At 43.7% G+C, this 20,125-nt stretch overlaps 1 protein-coding gene across 1 annotated transcript; it reads right to left on the reverse strand.

Moving 5' to 3' along the window:
* Positions 1-2,002: 2,002 nt before the first annotated feature.
* LOC137315007 (beta-1,3-galactosyl-O-glycosyl-glycoprotein beta-1,6-N-acetylglucosaminyltransferase 3-like) lies at positions 2,003-19,835 on the reverse strand. The gene is made up of 5 exons (XM_067979963.1): positions 19,776-19,835; positions 7,783-7,837; positions 5,420-5,471; positions 3,349-4,093; positions 2,003-2,530 (listed from the first exon to the last, which is right to left on the reverse strand). Exons 1-5 carry the CDS (start codon positions 19,833-19,835, stop codon positions 2,003-2,005), a joined length of 1,440 nt encoding a protein of 479 aa, XP_067836064.1.
* Positions 19,836-20,125: the final 290 nt, after the last annotated feature.

Here is a 20,125-nt window from a genome sequence, read left to right on the forward strand (position 1 = left end):
GGCGCTATTGATGAATCCATCCATCACTTTGCTAATGATTGTGAGGTGGCTGGTGGGGAGGTAATTTGTTGGATTCAATCCGTCCATAATTTTGTGGCTGGGACATAGCTGAACATAAAAAAAAACATATCTCTAAAGAGCAAAAATTCCACTTGGACTGTCAAGCAACCACAGTCAACACGTGAGGTAAGACTCAATATAAAGCTGAAGGAAGTGACTCACACAAATGCAAAAAAAGCGGTAATTCAGGGGACTGGGAAAATAAAGAAAACAACCAAGGGGCACAAAGAAAATATGAAGAGCTGCAGAAAGGGAATACGAAACAAAACATGCAAGTAATCTAACGGCTAGTAGTAAAAATATATTAGGAGCAAGAAAGTAGCTGAAAAAGAGATGGGTCCATTAAAGGCAGACTGATGTGATTCGGTAAAAGCTTACAAGGGAATAGCGGATTTATTCAACAAACACATTGCATCCATTTTCGCAGTAGAGGAAGAGGACAAAATACCAGTGATATGAGGGAAACTAAAAATAAATCAAAGGGAGGAAACTACTTTATTCATAATGATAAATGGAGAAAATGTTGGGACTCAGGATAGATAAATCTCCAGAAGCTGATGGTTTCCACCAAGGGGATTTAGAAGAAGTCGGGGTGGGAATTGCAGCTGCGTTAGTTGTAATCTTTCAAAGCTCTCTTCATTTGGGAATTGTGCCATCAGACGGGAAAATTAAGATGGGTGAGACAGGTAATTATATGCCTGTCAGTTTAACATCGGTTGAGGGGGAGTTACTAGAATCGGTCATTAAGGATAGAGTGAGAGAGCATTTGAGCAAATATGAACTGAACAGAGAGAACCAGCATGGCTTTTTTTAAAGGTAACACAGGTCTGACTGATCTAATTTAATTGTTTGAGGAGCTCACTTATAAAATAGACAAAATGGTATCTACGGAATTTATCGATGTGGAGTTCCAGAAAACATTTGATAAGGTTCCTCACAAAAATAATTGGCAACAATTAGAGCGCATGGAATTGGAGGCAGCCTTTGCACTTGGGTTAGAAATTGTTAGGGAGGTCGGTTTCATAATTTGTCTTGTATTTCAAAAGGTTAAAGGGAGTGGATAGGGTGGGTGGAGAGAAATTATTTCCTTGAACGGGCAAATATCCTTCAGAGGTACTATGGGCCGAATGTCTTCCTTCTGGGCAGTAAAAGTCTGTGATGTTGCAAATAATGAACCTGTAGGCTGCAGACTTTCACTGTAACACGTGATTCACCTCCACAGCTGCTTCAATCCACAACAACTCTGCCTGATCCTCATTGACACACAGGCAAAGCTGCATCCACGCAGTCCTATTGATGACAAAGTTCCAGTTTGAACGATTGATGCAGACACGATGACAGTCCCATTTGTTACAATGTTCCAGTTTGAACGATTGATGCAGTTACTGTTGTAGTCCTATTCGTTACAATGTTCCAGTTTGAACGATTGATGCAGTCACTGTTGTAGTCCTATTAGTTACAAAGTTCCAGTTTGAACGATTGATGCAGTCACTGTTGTAGTCCTTTTGGTTTCATTCTTCCAGTTTGAACGATTGATGCAGTCACTATTGTCGTCCTATTAGTTACAATGTTCCAGTTTGAACGATGGTTGCAGCCACGATTACAGTCCCATTTGTTATTTTTTTTTTAATTTGAGCCATTGATGCAACCACGAGCACAATCCCATTATTTACAATGTTCCAGTTTGAACGATTGATGCAACCACTATTACAGTCCTATTAGTTACTATGCTCTCGTTGGAATTAATGATACATCCGCTGTCATGGTTATATTGATTACAATGAACCTCTTTGAGCTAACGATAGATCCCCTGTTATTTATTTTTGTTTATGTGTCACAGATACCCCCATTATTATTCAGCACATTGCTTCATCAGAAATACTTATCGATTCGCTGTTACAGCCCTGTCTTCTGCCTGGGACCGATATCTCCCCATTCACTGTTAACTTCCTGTTCCGTGAATCGGACGATGTCGGACATATTCCTCCATACATTGTACAGCTGTGTTGTCCACTTCAGGGTCAAACTTGTTGGCGAACAAGGGTTTCTGTTGGACGATCCAGTGCAGATCTGCAGAAGCATAAACACAGACTTGATGGCGGTACCTTCCTGTACAAGGCGGATATAAGGCACCTTTCTCAACATCACCAGCCTCAAAAGACCACTTCACTGCTCGAGTAAGGATTGGTGGGTCACCCCTACGGTGCCTGGGAGTGTCTGGAATAGAGCCGGGTACCTCGGGCATTCTCTGCAGGGTCGCCCAGATGTGTTCATCGGGGCTGTAGGTGTCCTCCGACCACTTGAAAAACGCCTGGATTTCCGAGTTCACAAATAAATTACTCACAAATTCTCTGGTGACCATAATGTATGCGGCCCCCACAAACATGGGGCTCCGTATGGGAGGGGGGCTCTTCTCTCGATCTGTTAAAACCACAGTTCCACGGATATCATAATGAAACTTCCATCGTCTCTGAAAGTCAAGAAAAGAGCAATCATTTCTCATTTTCCAACGTCATCGTATTTTATTTCTACCGCAACATAACTAACAGCAGTATCGATTAATGATAAATTTAGACTTTAGATAATGTTTTTTTGCTTGCATAAATTTTGCATATAAAATTCTGATACATAGAGCAGCTCAAAAGAGGAAATCTAGCAGAAATGATAAGGTGGAGGCTCACTGCACAGCTACTAATGGCCGATTGAAGGGAAATGATACGGGAAATGTCAGCAGATTAGGTCAGATTGGTCATTTAGAATTGCTCTGGTCACCCACAAGAATGGAATTTAGACACGTGAAATAAAATAAGCCAATCAACAATCGCATCTGAAAGAAAAGTGTGTCAAGGCTTTGAAAACAATGTATTTAACAGCAAATGATCATCTGCCAGTTCCCTGGGAAGAGGGCCCAATACGGTAAATAGAAAGTTATCCTTCTATTATTCTACATGTCCCTATGTTGCTATGTTCCTCTGAAGTTATCCTTCGATTCTCGTGCCCAAACCGAGTGATTTCAAACATAAGATGTGGGGCATGAGGCAGCCTAACTCGAGGTTCAAGTCAGCGCTTCACTCTCCAATGAAGTGAAGCGGGAGATGTGAGACCACCGGCAGGGGGTAATGTCACACCCCTTGTGATTCAGGTGACGTGTGGTGTAACTGCAATTTGATGATGAGCAAGTTCCAATCATCCACTCCTTCAAATATCCATTCAGTTCCTTTTGATTACATATAACCGCTTCCACTGCCCCCTTTGGCGGCTGAGCAGACATGAAGCTGGCGCATTTACCTGTTTGTATCCCGGTGGACGGTCCGAATCTATCACATTTGAGCCGTTCATGGCAATGAGACTGTTGACCATCTCTCGGTTGGTTTTCGTTGGAAAGTCTTGTCCACACACATTGATGAGATATCTCCACGGGACTGAGCTCCTCAGCAGCTCTTCCATGCAATTCAGATCAGCCTGAACCCTGGACCATGACGCGTACGTCACCGTCTCTAATTTACTGGCAACGAAGACATTACTGAAACAAGAGGCGATGGCCTGGACGGCCGAGTGAAACTGTTTTGGAGACTTCCTGTCCACGTGGACGCAGTACACATTCTGAGGAGCGTAAATGCTTCTTAAGAGCCTCTCAAACATCTCGATCTTTTCATAGATCACCATAGAATAGGCCAGAGGGAAATCGCGTTCCTCGGTGCTTGAGGAGAAAGTGTTGTATTTGCGGTGTCTAACAAAAGAATCGCAGTCTCGGGTCATTGTTAAGTAATCGATTTCAGTGAAGACTTTGTGTTTGTTTGCGATTGTAATCGAATTGATTAGAGCTTTTTCAACGGATTCCGGGTCACCGCTAATTATCTTCCAGCAACTCGAGTTCATTTCTGACTTATTGAGAGATGCATTTCGCTCAACATAACCTGGTTTTAGTTTAACTGGTTTCCAATAGTTTACCAACAGATTTCCTCTCCGGGAAAAATATCCACCAAGAAAAGTCACAGCGAGTCCGCACAGGGTTGACATCAGTACCGCCCGCCTGAAGGAACACCATGCTAATATCATCATTGCCCTTTCACGAGTATTTAAAATGTAAATCTGTGATCCGATTTCCAGATATATTTCTTATGCAAATATAAACTTTGAGGAATTGTGCTCTTGACAAGGAGGCACTTTGTTCCAGGAATTTGGATAAATTTGGCACCGAATTTTCAGGCACCAATGAATTCAAATCGGATGCTCGGGGATGACAACAGCTACCGTGGCTTCATTGGGTTTCAGCTGTCAGCTCTGTTGGACAGGTCGCACCTGCTCCTGGTGTCTTGTCCCCCTTCCAGTGTGCCTTTGTGATCGGTCAGACCTTGCACCTTCCCTCACTCTCTCAATCAGTCACTCGCTCACTCTCTCCGCTCTTTGCGCTTTGTGGCACTTAGCGTCTCAATTTCTTGTCGCAGAGATTCAATCTTCGCTTCACAAAAGTCCCTGTAATAGGTTTCTCCCTCGTGTAACCGCTGTCAGTCGGTGTACCGTTTGGAGGCATTTAGCGTCTCAATTTCTTGTCGCAGAGATTCAATTTTCACTTCACAAAAGTCCCTGTACTCGGTTTCTCCCTCGTGTAACCGCTGTCAGTCGGTGTACAATTTCCACATTCTCTATTGCCTTTTTCGTAACTTAGGCTTTTCCGTAAACTTTTACTGAAAGATGGGAGAAGGCTCGGGCGGGTCTCATGAAAGATTCAAGACCTTAAACGGAAAGGACGAGGAAAGCGATAACAGAGTCCAGAACAAGAGAGCATCGCGTCAAACATGGACGAGAAAAAAAAAAGAAAGACGAACATTCACACAGCGCCTTTCATAACCTCAGGATGTCCCAAGAGGCTTTACGGCCAGTGTCGTCACAGTTGTAATGTTGGAAACGCGGCAGTTGCTTTTGTGTACAGCAAGATCCCACGAACACCAATGTGATAATGACCGGATAACCTGTTTCAGTGATGTTGATTGAGGCACAAATATTGGCCGGTACACCGGGGCAGTGGAATAACAAACTTCGACCTGAGAGGGTAGACTCTCATTTGAAACACGGCATCACGCATCGGACAGCGCTCTGAGAGTCCAGGGCGACATCAGTAGCGTACGGAGTTACAGGACAGGGTTCCAATCCCTGTCTGTCTGAACTGCAAATTCTGAAGTCGGGAGGAGGCGTCACTGGATCAGGACTGGCTAAATCCCCAAAGTCCGTGTTCCGGCTTTCTGTGCTGGAGCCGCTCTTAAAATGTGTCCGTGGGGAGACTGGTGGGGATCAGGAGTGGGTTCATCCCTGAAATGTCCGGTGTAAAATGGGCTCCCCCCTGAGATCGCACACTTACAGAATTGTCGCATCCTCGGCGCTGGGGAACACATCAGACCGCGGGAAATAGGCTTTAGAGAGAAAGGAGAACGGGAGGAATGAAAGAATAAAACACGGAACTGAAGCTTAGAAATTGCATGAACCTTGTCTCGGTTCGGCAATGATTGTCAGTTTCTTTATTACCCTGTGGATTTTGCAGGTTATTTCATTTTATTTCCTTACAACCAGTCAGGCAGAATGTCCTTGTTTATTTTGGCAAGTCCCAAGTTTGGAATTTGACCTGAGCCTTGTTTTATGAGATTCAGAGCTCACTCTCTGTGTGAAAGCAGCTGCCGCACCTCAGGATGGATTTCAACTAAAACATTCCTCAGTTGTTCCAGGACAGGGAGCGGCCTCTCTGACGAAATCATATCGAACCGATTTGACAATTCGCTGCTGCTTCTACTGTGAACAAAGTTTATTCTCAATTATAATTTCTCTCTTCTTGTTCCAGGGAAGTTCAGTAAAACAGACACATGGTTCGAAATAAATTGTTACATTTCCATCTGGGACATTGTTCGCTAAAAGTCCAAGCGATTTCCTGATGTTTGCACTTTCAACACAGGGCCCAAGAGCCGGTGTCTTGTCAGTGAGCTGAGCTGTTTCTGTCGGTGAGGACATTAACCATTTAACCGGTGAATTATACTAACCCTGAGCATCAATCGCCTCAGCCACTGGGGGAAAGATCACTGACATTCCAAAGTTACATTTATCATTGTAAATCTTCATTAGATACACCCGTCACATTGTTAAATGCAGAAAAGCTCATTCCTGCACTAGAGTCGGTATAAAGATTGAATTTTCCTCTTTTTCAGCTTGGCTATCACAGAGTAATCACGGGATGGGAGTGTCCGAAAAGAGACAATGTTTGAGGACAGATTGTGGTGGTAATTCCGAGGGATGTATTGCGATATTTCATTTCACTCTCTCATTTCTCCTTTGTTTTTTGACCCAGATTAAGTATTTACCCGGGCCGGAGACAGAGTTTCAAGCGTCGGCCCCAAACTTCCCCAATATTTGTCTTCGAGTGAACTCTCCCGCCACAGACCTTCTCTTTCCTGCTGGAACTCACCCGCCTCATACATAGGAACATTGGAACAGGACGAAGCCATTCAGCCCCTCGAGCCCACTCCGCCATTTGATAAGATCATGGCTGTTCCCTCATCTCACTCCATATACCTGCCTTTGGCCCATATCCCTTTATATCTTTGGTTGCCAAAAAGCTATCTATCTCAGATTTAAAATTAGTAATTGAGCTGGTATCAATTGCCGTTTGCGGAAGAGAGTCCCTAACTTTTACCACCCTTTGTGTGTAGAAGTGTTTTCTAATCTCACTCCAGAAAGGTCTGGCTCTAATTTTTGGACTGCGCCCCCTCGAATCCCTAACCAGCAGAAATGGTTTCTCACTATCCAGCCGATCTGTTCCCCTCAATATCTTATAAACTTCGATCCGATCATCCCTTAACCTTCGAAACTCTGTAGAATACAACTCCAATTTGTGTAATCTCTCCTCGTATCTTAACCCTTGAAGTCCGGGTATCATTCCAGTAAACCTGCACAGCACTCCCTCCAAGGCCAACATGTCCTTCCGAAGGTGCGGTGCCCAGAACTGCTCACAGTACTCCAGATGCGGTCTAACCAGGGTTTTGTATAGCTGCACCATAATTTCTGCCCCCTTGTACTCCAGTCCTCTAGATATAAATGTCAGCATTCCATTAGCCTTGTTAACTATTTTCTGCACATGTTCATGACAATCAATGTTCTGTGCACCTGAACCCCTAAATCCCTTTGAACGTCCACTGTTCTTAACTTTTTGCCATTTAGAAAGTGCCCTGTTCTTCTCTTTCCTGATTGAACTCTACTGCCACAGACCTTCTCTTTCCGACCAAAACTCTCCCGCCACTGATCTCCTCTTTCCGACGAGAACTCTCCCGCCACAGACCTTCTCCTTCTTGCTTTTTTCCATCCATCGGTGATTTAAGCTGAGAGTTTTCTATTCAACCGAACAAGCCGAGCGCCGATCGCCGATCGCGGACCCCCAAACCCAATGTCCATCCGCCTGCAACGATCGCGGACCCCCGACCCCAATCACGGAACCCGGCACTGACCCAAGATTCCGCCCCCCCCAACCCCATCAACGATCGCGGACACCCGCGATATTCCCCGATCCAGACACCCACACCCCTCGCCGATCTGACAACAGATCGGTCCACCCATTACTGACGACCCTCGTACCAACCTATACCCCGTGCCAACACATGCCAAACTATGCCCCGTGCCAACCCATGCCAACCTATGTCACCGTGCTCCCCATGCCCCCCATCCGTACAAACAAAGACTTACCTGAAGACTTATCTGAACACGTGCTCAAAAGCAAAATACTGTGGATGATGGAAATCTGAAATAAAACCAGAAAATACTGGAGAAGCTCAGCAAGTCAGTCAGCGTCTGTGGTTAACGTTTCAGGTCGAAGATATTTCGTCAGAACTAGAAGATATGAAAAGAGTTCAAGATTTTCAGCAAGTCCAGTGCCAGGGAAAGATTGGGGAGAAGAGTAAAGAACAAAAGGGAAGGTCTGTGGCAGGAGAGTTCACTTCAAAATAAATATTGGTGAAGTTTGGGGCCGTCGCATGAGGATCTGTCTCCGGCCCGAGCAAATCCCTAATTCTGGTCAAAAAACAAAGGGGAAATTAGAGAGAAAAAGGGAATATCGCTCTGAATCTCATATAACAAGGGTTAGATCAAATATCGCTCTGAATCTCAAATAACAAGGGTCAGATCAAATATCCCTCTGAATCTCACAACAAGGATCAGATCAAATATCGCTCTGAATCTCACAACAAGGGTCGGATCAAATTCCCAATTTGTGACTTGCCAAATTGAAAAAAAGGAAAGTTTATCTGATTAGTTGTGATGAAATAACAAGGATATAACCTTCAAAATCTGCACGGAAATAAAGAGGCAGAAAATCATTGCAGTTTTAAGGTAAGTTCATGTAGATTCTCAGCTTCTGTTCCATGTTTTATTCTTTCATTCCTCCCGTTCACCTTTCTCTCTGAAGCCTATTTCCCGCGGTCTGATGTGTTCTCCAGCGCCGAGGATGCGATTATTCTGTGAGTGTGCGATCTCAGGGGGGAGTCAATTTTACACCGGACATTTCAGGGCTAAACCCACTCCTGGTCCCCACCAGTCTCCACACGGGCACAATTTAAGAGCGGCTGTCGGACAGAAAGCAGGAACACGGACTTTGGGGATTTACCCCATCCTGCCCAAGTTGCGCCTCCTTCCTTCTTTAAAAATTGCAGTTCAGACAGACAGGGATTGGAACCTGTCCTTGTACCTTCTTGCGGATTTTTACTGTAACACTCAATCAACCTTTCTGTGCCCAGTGTTTTTGTTATTGAACTAATCAAAGGCGGGACCAGCAATTCACACTGAACACGTAGCTCAGCTTAGTAAAGGGTTAATACATTCGCACTGGTGGATCATCGCTCTCTGCCGAGCACCTGGACAATCAGCCTCTGTTGACATGAGGCCCGCCCGAACGCGATCCAGTCACAGGATCGGAGAAAGATCGACAAAAATGTTTACACCGATTAATTAAAATAATTAATTACTGATTCACACCACAATGTCAGTTTCGGTCAGTTGGAAAAGGATGTGAATTAGCTGGGAGAATAGAGCAGGAGCTTCTGTTTTTGGTGAAATAAGTTCATGTTAATGAGGCGTTGATCTATCAAACTCAGTCAACGAATAAAACAAGGAGGGGTTGTTGCCTTTTGAGATAAATTGACCTCAGAAATGTGTTAGTTTCAAACCGACCACAGGATTGAAGCGATCTCCTTCACAGATAAAAGGATCCTGGTCACTGGTCTTGTGTAATTAACTATTTAAATTTCTAACAGGTAGAAGGGCCCATCATTAATCTTTATATAAAAAAAGTAATTATTATATTAGCAAAAGGTAGGAGGGCCTATCACTGACCTTTATATAAAAAGTAACCTCTGAAATAACCAACAGGTCGGAGGGTCCATTACTAAGCTTTAAATAAAAAGTAAGTACTCGAATTATAAGAACATAAGAACATAACGAATAGGAGCAGGAGTAGGCCAATCGAACCTGCTCCGCCATTGAATAAGATCATGGCTGATCTGATCCTAACCTCAAATCTAAACTCATGTCCAATTTCCTGCCCGCTCCCCGTCATCCCGAATTCCCTTTAATTCTAGGAAACTGTCTATTTCTGTTTTAAATTTATGTAATTACAAATTGTTGGGAGGCTCCATCATTAATCTTGATATATAAATTATCTATTCAAATTACAAACAGGTGGGAGAGTCCATCACTAATATTTATATAAAATTAAGCATTCGAGTTACCTACGGTTTGGAGGGCCCATCACTAATATTTATACAAAATGTAAGTGTTCGAATTACTTCCACGTCGGAGGGTCCATCACTAATCTTCATATAAAATGTAAGTGTTTTAATGAATTACAGGTAAGAGGGTCCATCACTAATCTATATATAAACAGTAACTATTTTACTTACCTACAGGTAGGAGGGCCCATCACTAATCATTATAAAAAAAAATATTCACTCCGATGAGATAAATGGGAAAGAAAGGAAAACATTCTTGAAATAAAAAAGGAAGTACTCCAATTACCAACAGGTAGGAGGGCCCATCACTAATCTTTATATAAAAAGTATCTATTCGAATAACCAACAGGTAGGAGGGCCCATCACTAATCTTTATATTAAAAGTATCTATTCGAATAACCAACAGGTAGGAGGGTCCATCACTAATCTTTATATTAAAAGTATCTATTCGAATAACCAACAGGTAGGAGGGTCCATCACTAATCTTTATATTAAAAGTATCTATTCGAATAACCAACAGGTAGGAGGGTCCATCACTAATCTTTATATTAAAAGTATCTATTCGAATAACCAACAGGTAGGAGGGCCCATCACTAATCTTTATATAAAAAGTATCTGTTCGAATAACCAACAGGTAGGAGGGCCCATCACGAATCTATATATTAAAAGTATCTATTCGAATAACCAACAGGTAGGAGGGTCCATCACTAATCTATATGTAAGAAACTGCTCAAAATATCAAGTTTGGATTGCACATCTCTAATCCATACATAAAAAGTTACTACTTAAATTATAAACAGGTCCGAGGGTCCATTGTTAATCTTTCTATAAAAAGTAACGACTCGAATTACCAACAGGTAGGAGGGCCCATCATTGATGTTTATTTTAAAAATAACTGCCCGAATTTTAATCTGGTAGGAGGGAAGTCACGAATCGTTATACGAAAGGACAGACTCGAATTATAGGAACAGAGGAACATCGGAACAGGAGTGGGCCATTCAGCTCCTCGAGCCGCTCCGCCATTTGAGAAGATCATGGCTGATCTGTGATCTAACTCCATATACCTGCCTTTGGCCCATGTCCCATTATAACTTTGGTTGGCAAAAAGCTATCTGTTAGATTTAAAATCAGCAATTGAGCTCGCATCAATTTTTAGACAGTGCCCCCGAGTCCGAGAATCCCCAACCAGCGGAAATAGTTTCTCTCTATCCATCCTATCTATTCCCCTTAAAGTCTTATAAACTTCGATCAGATCACCTTTTAACCTTCTAAACTCCAGAGAATAGAACCCCAATTTGCATAATCTCTCCTCGTAACTTAACCCTTGAAGTCCGGGTGTCATTCTAGTAAACCTACGCCGCATTCTCTCAAAGGCCAATATGTCCTTCCGAAGGTGCGGTGTTCATAACTGCTCACAGTACTCCAGGTGCGGTCTAACCAGGGTTTTGTATCGCTGCAGCATAACTTCTGCCCCCTTGGACTCTAGTCCTCTGGATATGAAGGCCAACATTCCACTAGCCTTATTGATTAATTTCTGCACCTGTTCAGGACACTTCAATGATCTATGCACCTGAACCCCTAAGTCCCTTTGGATATACACTGTTTTTAACCTTTTACCATTTTCAAAGTACCCAGTTCTATCATTTTTTGGTCCAAAGTGGATGACCTCACATTTGTGTACATTGAATTATATTTGCCACAGTTTTGCCCATTCACCTAATCTATCAATATCGCTTTGTATTTTTATGTTTTCATCTAAACAGCTTACAATACCACCAACCATTGTGTCATCGGCAAACTTAGTTATGAGACTTTCTATGCCTTCATCTAAGTCGTTAATAAATATTTTGAATAATTGAGGCCCCTGGACAGATCCCTGCCGAACACCACTTGTGAAATCCTGCCAATGTGAGTACCTACCTATTATCGCAACTTTCTGTCGCTTTTCGCTCAGCCAACGTCCTAACCAAGTCCGTGCTATTCTCTCGATTCCATAGTCTTCCAGCAAAGCTAACAGTCTCTTATGTGAGACTTTATCAAATGCCTTCTGGAAGTCCATATAAATTATATCCATTGACATTCCCTTGTCCACTACTTTAGCAACCTCTTCAAGAAATTCAATCAGATTTGTGAGCCACGACCTGGCTCTCTCTGATTAACTGAAAATTCTCAAGGTGTTCAGTCACCCTATCCTTAATTATAGACTCCAGCATTTTCCCCACAACAGATGTCAGGCTAACTGATGTATTATTCCCGGGTTTCCCTCTCTCTCCTTTCTTAAAAAGCGGAGTGACATGTGCAGTTTTCCAATCTGGAGGGACGTATCCTAAATCTAGATAACTTTAAAGGATTATAGTTAGGGCATCTGCAATGTACTCACCTACTTTCTTTAAAACCCTGGGATGGAAAACATCGAGGTATTTGTTACTGTTTAGTGCTATTATTTTCTTCATTTATCTTGTTTTACTCATGCTAATTTTATTGAGTCCCTTTCCCCGATTCAATATTAGTTTTCTTGGGATTTCCGGTATGCTATCCTCTTTTTCGACTGTAAATGCTGACGCAAATTAATTATTCAACATGTCCACCATTTCACCATTTCAGTTTTTAAGGGGCCAACACTGCTCCCGACCACCCGCTTTTTCCGAATATAACTATAAAAGTTCTTCGTAATTGTTTTGATATCCCTTGCAAGTTTATTTTCATACTCTCTTTTTGTAGCCCTTACCATCTGTTTTGTGACCCTTTGTTGATCTTTGTATCTTGCCCATTCGCCAGGATCTGTGCCATTTTTTGCATTTTTTTAATGCCCTTTCCTTATGTCTTATAATGTCCTTACCTCTTTGGTTGTCAATGGCTGTTTTTTTTGACAAGTCGAGTTCTTGCCCCTCAGGGGCATAAACCAGTTCTGTATCTCGTCAAATGTTTCTTTAAACATTCCCCACTGATCATCAGTCGTTTTACCCATTAACAGATGTGCCCAGTTTATTGTGGACAGTCTCTTTGAAGTCGGCCTTACCCAAGTCTCGGATCTTAGCAGCTGAATCACTTTCAAACACTGCCTTGAACTCGATCATGTGATGATCGCTATTGGATTGATGTTCGCGCACAGTTAAGCTGTTAACTAAATCTGGTTCATTACTCATTACTCATTACTAAATCTAGTATGGCTTGCCCCCTTGTTGCTTGTAGGACATACTGCTGTGGAAAACTATCCCAAACACACTCAAGAAAATCACTACCTTTCTGACAGTTGCGAGTCTGCTTTTCCCAATCTATGTGAAGGTTAAAGTCCCCCATTAACACCACTCTGCCTTTGTTACACGCTTGCCTAATCTCTGCATTTATACAATCTAGCACTTCAGAGCTGCTGCCAGAGGTCCTATGCACAACACCCACTGTAGTCTGAGATCCTTGCCTATTTCTCAATTCAACCCATAATGTCTCTGTTGGCTGCTTACCTCTCGGTATGTCCTCCTTTATCACTAAGGCTACTCCTCCCCCTCTTCAATTTTCCCTATCTCTCCTGTAGACTTTATAACCCGGTATATATTGTTACCAATCCTGACCATCCTGTAGCCATGTCTCAGTAAAATCGATCATGTCATACCCTCCAATTTGAATTTGAACCTGTAGTTCATTAAATTTATTCCTTATACTCCGTGCATTTGTGTATAGAACTCGTCGTTGAACCACACACCATAGCCTGACCTTCAGCTTTGATGCTGGATTAATCGCTTTACACCTAATAATTTTCACATTATCTGTAGTGTCTAAAGTATACTTTCTTTAAGCTGCTGTACGCTTTTCCCTTTCACTTGTTCTTGAACAACTGTTTCTATAATTTTATTGTAAATTTTCCCTGGGCCTTCCCCACTCTTGCTGCTCTCAACTTGACTCCCTTCTGACACCCCGCTCAGTTGCCCAACCCCCTGCCACTCGAGTTTGAACCTTCCCCAACAACACGAGCAAATACCCCCGCGAGGACAATGGTCCCGGTCCCGCTTATATAGGTCCCACCTTCCCCAGAACCAGTCCCAATGTCGCAGGAAGCTAAATCTCTCCCTCCTACACCATCCCTGAAGCCACGCATTCATCCGATCTATTCTCCTGTTCCGATGTTCACTCGCACGTGACACTGGTAGTAATCCTGAGATCACTACCTTTGAGCTTCTGCTTTTTAATTTATCTCTTAACTCCTTCAATTCACCTTGCAGCAGCTCATCCCTGAGGCCCAAGGCAGAATGGTCAAAAAAGTACAAGCCCATGGGATGCAAGGGAAAGTGGCTAGTTGGATCCAAAATTGGATCAGTGGCAGGAAGCAAAAGCTAATGGTCGACGGGTGTTTTTGTGACCGGAAGGCTGTTTCCAGTGGGGTTCCACGGGGCTCAGTATCACGACCCTTGCTTTTTGTGGAATATATTAAAGATTTAGACTTAAATGTAAGGGCTATGATTAAAAAGTTTGCAGATGATACAAAAATTGCCCATGTTGTTGATAGTGCCAGACTCTCAGTAAAGGAAGATAGAGTTGAGATACAGGATGGCTGAAAATGATAAAGAAGTGGTACTTGAAAGGCTGATTGTACTTAAAGTGGATAATTCACCCGGTCCGGATGGGATGCATCCTAGCTTGCTGATGGAAGTAAGGGTGGAAATTGCGGAGCTGTTGGCCATAATCTTCCAAACATCCATAGATACGGGGGTGGTGTCAGAGGATCGTAGAATTGCAAATGCTACGCCCTAATTCAAAAAAGTGTGTCAGGATGAACCCAGCAAATGTAGGCCAATCAGTTTAATCTCAGTGGCGGGGAAACTTTTAGAAACGATAATCCGGGGCAGAATTAACAGTCACTTGTGCGAGGTGGATTGATTAGGGAAAGTCAGCACGGATTGTAAAAGACAAATCGTGTTTAACTAACCTGACAAAGTTTTTTGATGAGTTCGAAGAGAGGGGAGATGAGGGCAATGCAGCTGATGTAGTATATATGGACTTCCAAAAGGCTTTTGATAAAGTGTTGCACGGTAAGCTTAGCATCAAGATTGCGGCCCATCGAATAAAGGGGGCAGTAGCAACATGGATACAGTATTGGCTAAGTGACAAGAAACAGAGAGTAATGGTGAACGGCTGTTTTTCGGACTGGAGGGAAGTGTACTGCGGTGTTCATCAGGGGTCTGTGCTGAGACCACTGCTTTTCTTCATATAGATAAATGACTTGGACTTTGCGAGTACATGGCATAAACTCAAAATGTGCAGATGACTTAAAACTTGGAAGGGTACAAACAGTGAGGAGGACAGTGATAGACATTTCAGAGGATATAGACAGGCTGCTGGCATGGACAGACAGGTGGTTGATGAAATTTAATGCAGAAAAATGCGAACTGATGCATTTCAGCAGGAAGAACGAGGAGAGTCAATATAAACTAGAGGGCACAACTCTAAAAGGGGTATAGGAACAGAGAGATCTGGGGTTAGATATAGAAAAATCGTTGAAGGTGGCAGGGCAGGTTGAGAAAGAGGTTAAAAAGCGTACGGAATCTTGGGCTTTATAAATAGAGGCATAGAGTGCAAAAGCATGGATGTCATGATGAACCTTTCTGAAACACTGGGTCGGCCACAACTGGACTATTGTGTCCAGTTCTGGGCACCGCACTTCAGGAAAGATGTGAAGGCCTTAGAGATGGAAAGATGTGAAGGCAGAAGAGATTGACGAGAATGTTTCCAGGGAAGAGGGACTTTTGTTACGGGGATAGACTGAAGAACCTCGGGTTGTTCTCCTTGCGACGAGATTTGATAGAGGTATTCGGAATCAAGAAGGGTGCAGATAGAGAAGGGAGAGTGAAACTCTTCCCAATGACGGAAGGGTCAAGGACCAGATGAGATAGATTTAAGTTCATTGACAAAATAACCAAAGGTGACATGAGGAATAACTTTTTTACACAGTGAGTGGTTAGGATCTGGAATTCAGTGCCCGCGGGCGTGGTGGAGGCAGATTCAATGATCGCCTTCAAGAGGGAACTGGGTAAGTACATGAAAGGAAAATAAAATGCAGGGCTATGGGGATAGAGCGGGCGAGTGGGACAAGCTGGATTGCACTTGCATAGAGCCGGCGAAGACTAGATGGGCCGAATGGCTTCCTTCCATGCTGTAACTTTTCTATGATTCTATGATTCTAGTGAGGAGGAAAGCTGTCGGCTGCAGGAAGATATCAGTGGACTAGTCAGGTGGGCGGAAAAGTGGCAAATAGAATTTTATCTGGAGAAGTGTGAGGTAATGCATTTGGGCAGGGCAAACATTGCAACGGAGTACACAATAAAAGGTAGAACACGGAGAGGGGCAGAAGAACAGAGGGGCCCTGGAGTTCATGCCGACAGGTCACTAAAGGTAGCAGGACAGTTTGATTAAGTGGTTAAGAAGGCATACTGAATACGTTACTTTATTAGCCGAGGCATAGAATATAATAGCAGGGTAATGCTGGAAGTTTATCAAGCAGTGGTAAGGCCCCAGCTTCAGTACTGCATGCAGTTCTGGTCACCACATAACAGGAAAGATGTACTAGAGACGGTACAGAGGAGATATAATAGGATGTTGAAAGGACGGAAGAATTTTAGCTCTGAGGAATGATTGGATAGGCTGGGGTTGTTCTCTTTGGAACAATGGAGGCTGATGGGAGATTTAAGTGAGGTGTGTAAAATTATGAGGGTCCTAGATAGAGTGGATAAGGAGGAGCTATTTCCTTTAGCAGGGTTGCCAGGGATGAGAGGACATAGATTTAACATAATTGGTAGAAGGATTAGATGGGAGCTACGGAGAATTTTTATCATCCAGTGGGAGGTCGGGATGTGGAACTCATTGCCTAAAATGGTGGTCGAGGTAGAAAACCTGAACTCATTTAAAAAGTACTTGGATATGCACTTGAAGTGCCATAACCGACATGGTTATGGACTAAGTGCTGGAAATTGGGATTAGGCTCGAAAGCTCTTTCTCGGCCGGCACAGACAAAAAGAAGGAAAGAAATCCAATCCAGCCAATTACCGCTCCATCAGTCTACTCTCAATCATATGCAAAGTGATGGAAGGGGTCGTCGACAGTGCCATCAAGCGGCACTGAATCACCAATAACCTGCTCACTGACGTTCAGTTTGGGTTCCGCCAGGCCCACTCGGCTCCAGGCCTCATTGCAGCCTTGGCCCAAAACTGAATTAAAGAGATGAATTCCAGAGGTGAGGTGAGAGTGACTGCCCTTCACATCAAGGCAACATTTGACCCAGTGTGGCATCAAGGGGCCCGAGTAAAATTGAAGTTAATGGGAAACAGTGGGAAAACTCGACAGTGGCTGGAGTCGTACCGAGCACAAAGGAAGATCGTAGAGCTTGTTGGGGATCAATCATCTCAGCCCCAGAACATCGCTGCAGTAGTTTCTCAAGGCAGTGTCCTCGGCCCAACCGTCTTCAGCTGCTTCATGGATGACCTTCCCTCCATCATAACGTCAGAAATGGGGATGTTCGCTGATGATTGCACAGTGTACAGTTCCATTCGCAACCCTTCAGTTAATGAAGCAGTCCGAGCCCATATGCAGCAAGACCTGGAAAAGATCCAGGCTTGGGCTGATAAGTGGCAAGTAACATTCGCGTCAAACAAGTGCTAGAAAATGACCATATCCAACAAGAGAGAGTCCAACCACCTCCCGTTGACATCCAATGGCATTAGCATCGCCTAATCCCGCACCATCATCATCCTGGGGGTCACCATTGGCCAGAAGCTGAACTGGACCAGCCACATAAATACATTGGCTACAAGAGCAGATCAAACACTGGATATTCTACGATGGTAATGAAGTTGAATGTCAAGGGGAGGTGGTTAGACTCTCTCTTGTTGGAGATGGTCATTGCCTGGCACTTGCCTGACGCGAATGTTACTTTGCTGATGATTGAGAGTAGACTGACGTGGCGGTAAATGGCCGGATTGGATTTGTCCTGCCTTTTGCGGACAGGACATACCTGGGCAATTTTCCACCTTGTCGGATAGATGCCAGTATTGCAGCTGTACTGGAACAGTTTGGCTGGAGGCGAGGCTTGTTCTGGACCACAAGGCTTCAGCACGACAGCAGGTATGTTGTCGGGGCCTAAAGCCTTTGCTGTGTCCAGTGCACTCAGCCGTTTCTTGATATCACGTGAAGTGAATCGAATTGGCTGAAGACTGGCTTCTGTGATGGTGAGGATATCAGGAGGAGGCCGAGATGGATCATCCACTCGGCACTTCTGGCTGAAGATGGTTGCAAACGCTTCAGCCTTGTCTTTTGTACTCGCGTGCTGGACTCCGCCATCATTGAGGGTGGGGATGTTTACAGTGCCTCCTCTTCCCATAGTTATTTAACTGTCCACCACCATTCACGACCAGATGTGGCAGGACTGCAGAGCTTTGATCTGATCCGCAGGTTGTGGAATCGCTTAACACTGTCTTTCGCATTTTGCTTCCGCTGTTCAACATGCCTGTAATCCAGAGCTGGAGCTTCACCAGGTTCTCACTGTTTAACAATATTTAGTGCATGACTTTGACTTGGCTTCTTCCTTGACTGTTTGGCAAGAATGAGTTTTAGGACAACCTAATCGAGGGTGAGTAAATTAAATTCGTTTTGATCCGAACTGTGTTAAATGTAAGAAAGTTCAGGAACCGAATCAGGTAACATTCACCCCTCCAGATAACTCGGAGGAAAAAGCACAGACAATTCCTTAGTGAGGGGTTAAAGGTGGAAACAAAGGATTCGCCTGATTCCTGGGCATTTATTTGTCAGTATATCAAATCCAGCTTTTCTAGAACAGGACATCCACGACGTTGGAAAATACATGAATTCACAGCACAGGAGATTCTGTGCGTCTGTTGCCGTGTATGGGCCACTTGAACACAAGAATGGACAGGAACAATTAATGGATTGGGAAAGTGAATGGACGCATACCGTTAATGGATTGGGAGAATGAATGGACGGATACCATCAATGGATTAGGAATTGAGTGGACGGGAGCCATAAATGGATTGGAAAAGTCAATCGATGGACACCATTAATGGATTGGGAGAGTGAATGGATGCTAGAGTAGGCTCTCCACCAGTAATATTAGAGTAGGATTACCACCAACAATGTTAGAGTAGGTTAACCACCAGAATGTTAGAGTAGGGTCTCCACCAGTAATGTTAGAGTTGGGTCAGCCCTGTAACGTAATAATAGGGTCACCGCCAGCAATATTAGAGTAGGATCACCACCAGTAACGTTACATTAAGGTCTCCAACAGCAATGTTATAGTCGGGCCTCCACCAGTAATGTTAGTGCAGGGTAACCACCTGTAATGTTAGAGTATGGTCACCACCAGTAATGTTAGAGTCGGATCACCAGCAGTAATGTTCGTGTAGTGTCATCGCCAGTAATATTAGAATAGAGTGACCACCTGTAATGTTAGTTTAGGGCCACCACCAGTAATATTGGAGTCGGGTCACCACCAGTCATGTTAGAGTAGGATCACCATCAGTAATGTTAGCGTCGAATCGCCACCAATAATGTTTGAGTCTGGTCACCACCAGTAATGTTAGATTTGAGTCAATACCTGTAATGTTATACGAGGTTCACCACCAGTAATGTGAGAGCAGGGTCACCGCCAATAATGTTCGAGTAGGGACATCATCATTCATGTTCGAGTCGGATCACCACCAGTATTGTTAGATCAGGGTCTCGACCAGTAATGTTAGAGCAGGGGCTCAAATAGTAATGCGAGATTCGGGTCACCTAATGTTAGAGCTGAGTCATCACCAGTGATCATCGCAGTACAAAACACTTTTTAATTCTGGAATGGATGTGTGAAGTCTTTACTGAATTCATGAGGCATCAAGAACCAGAAGCAGTGTCCAGGATGGATGTTCCCAACCCGGTTCACGGGGCGTGCACAGAGCACATTCCCTCAGTGATTACTTTCCGTTCATTTATGTGAATGGACGGAGTTTCGTGAACTGAGCTGTGCAATTTCCCCATTGGCGCCCCCTGCCCACTGAAGAGGAAAATCGCGCCTTGTTTGTTAAGTGACTGTTACTAACGCTAATTATTGTGTAACCTGATTTTTTCACCGGGACACCGATTGTTCTATAAAAGGGGAGTCTTTACAGATCTCAGATACACTCCAGTCGGGACCGTAAAGTGTGAGCGAATTCACACATTCTTCTAAAAAATGGAAAAGCCAACAATTCTTCACATAAAGGAGATTTACTTCCCTGTTCTCGCAGCCTTTGGTTTTCCCGGTAAGTCAATATAACCTGTTGTTTCAC

Source organism: Heptranchias perlo, unplaced genomic scaffold (genome assembly GCF_035084215.1).
Source record: "Heptranchias perlo isolate sHepPer1 unplaced genomic scaffold, sHepPer1.hap1 HAP1_SCAFFOLD_53, whole genome shotgun sequence".
Lineage (NCBI taxonomy): Eukaryota > Metazoa > Chordata > Chondrichthyes > Hexanchiformes > Hexanchidae > Heptranchias > Heptranchias perlo.

Excerpts from the sequence above, each read along its gene's own strand:
- LOC137315007 (XM_067979963.1), bottom strand. The coding sequence starts at position 19,835 with ATGGGGAAATTGCACAGCTCAGTTCACGAAACTCCGTCCATTCACATA. Across the intron at positions 7,838-19,775 it reads TTCACATAAATGAACGGAAA|ATTTCCATCATCCACAGTAT; the intron begins GTAATCACTGAG and ends GTTTTATTTCAG. Across the intron at positions 5,472-7,782 it reads GTGTTCAGATAAGTCTTCAG|CCTATTTCCCGCGGTCTGAT; the intron begins GTAAGTCTTTGT and ends TTCTCTCTAAAG.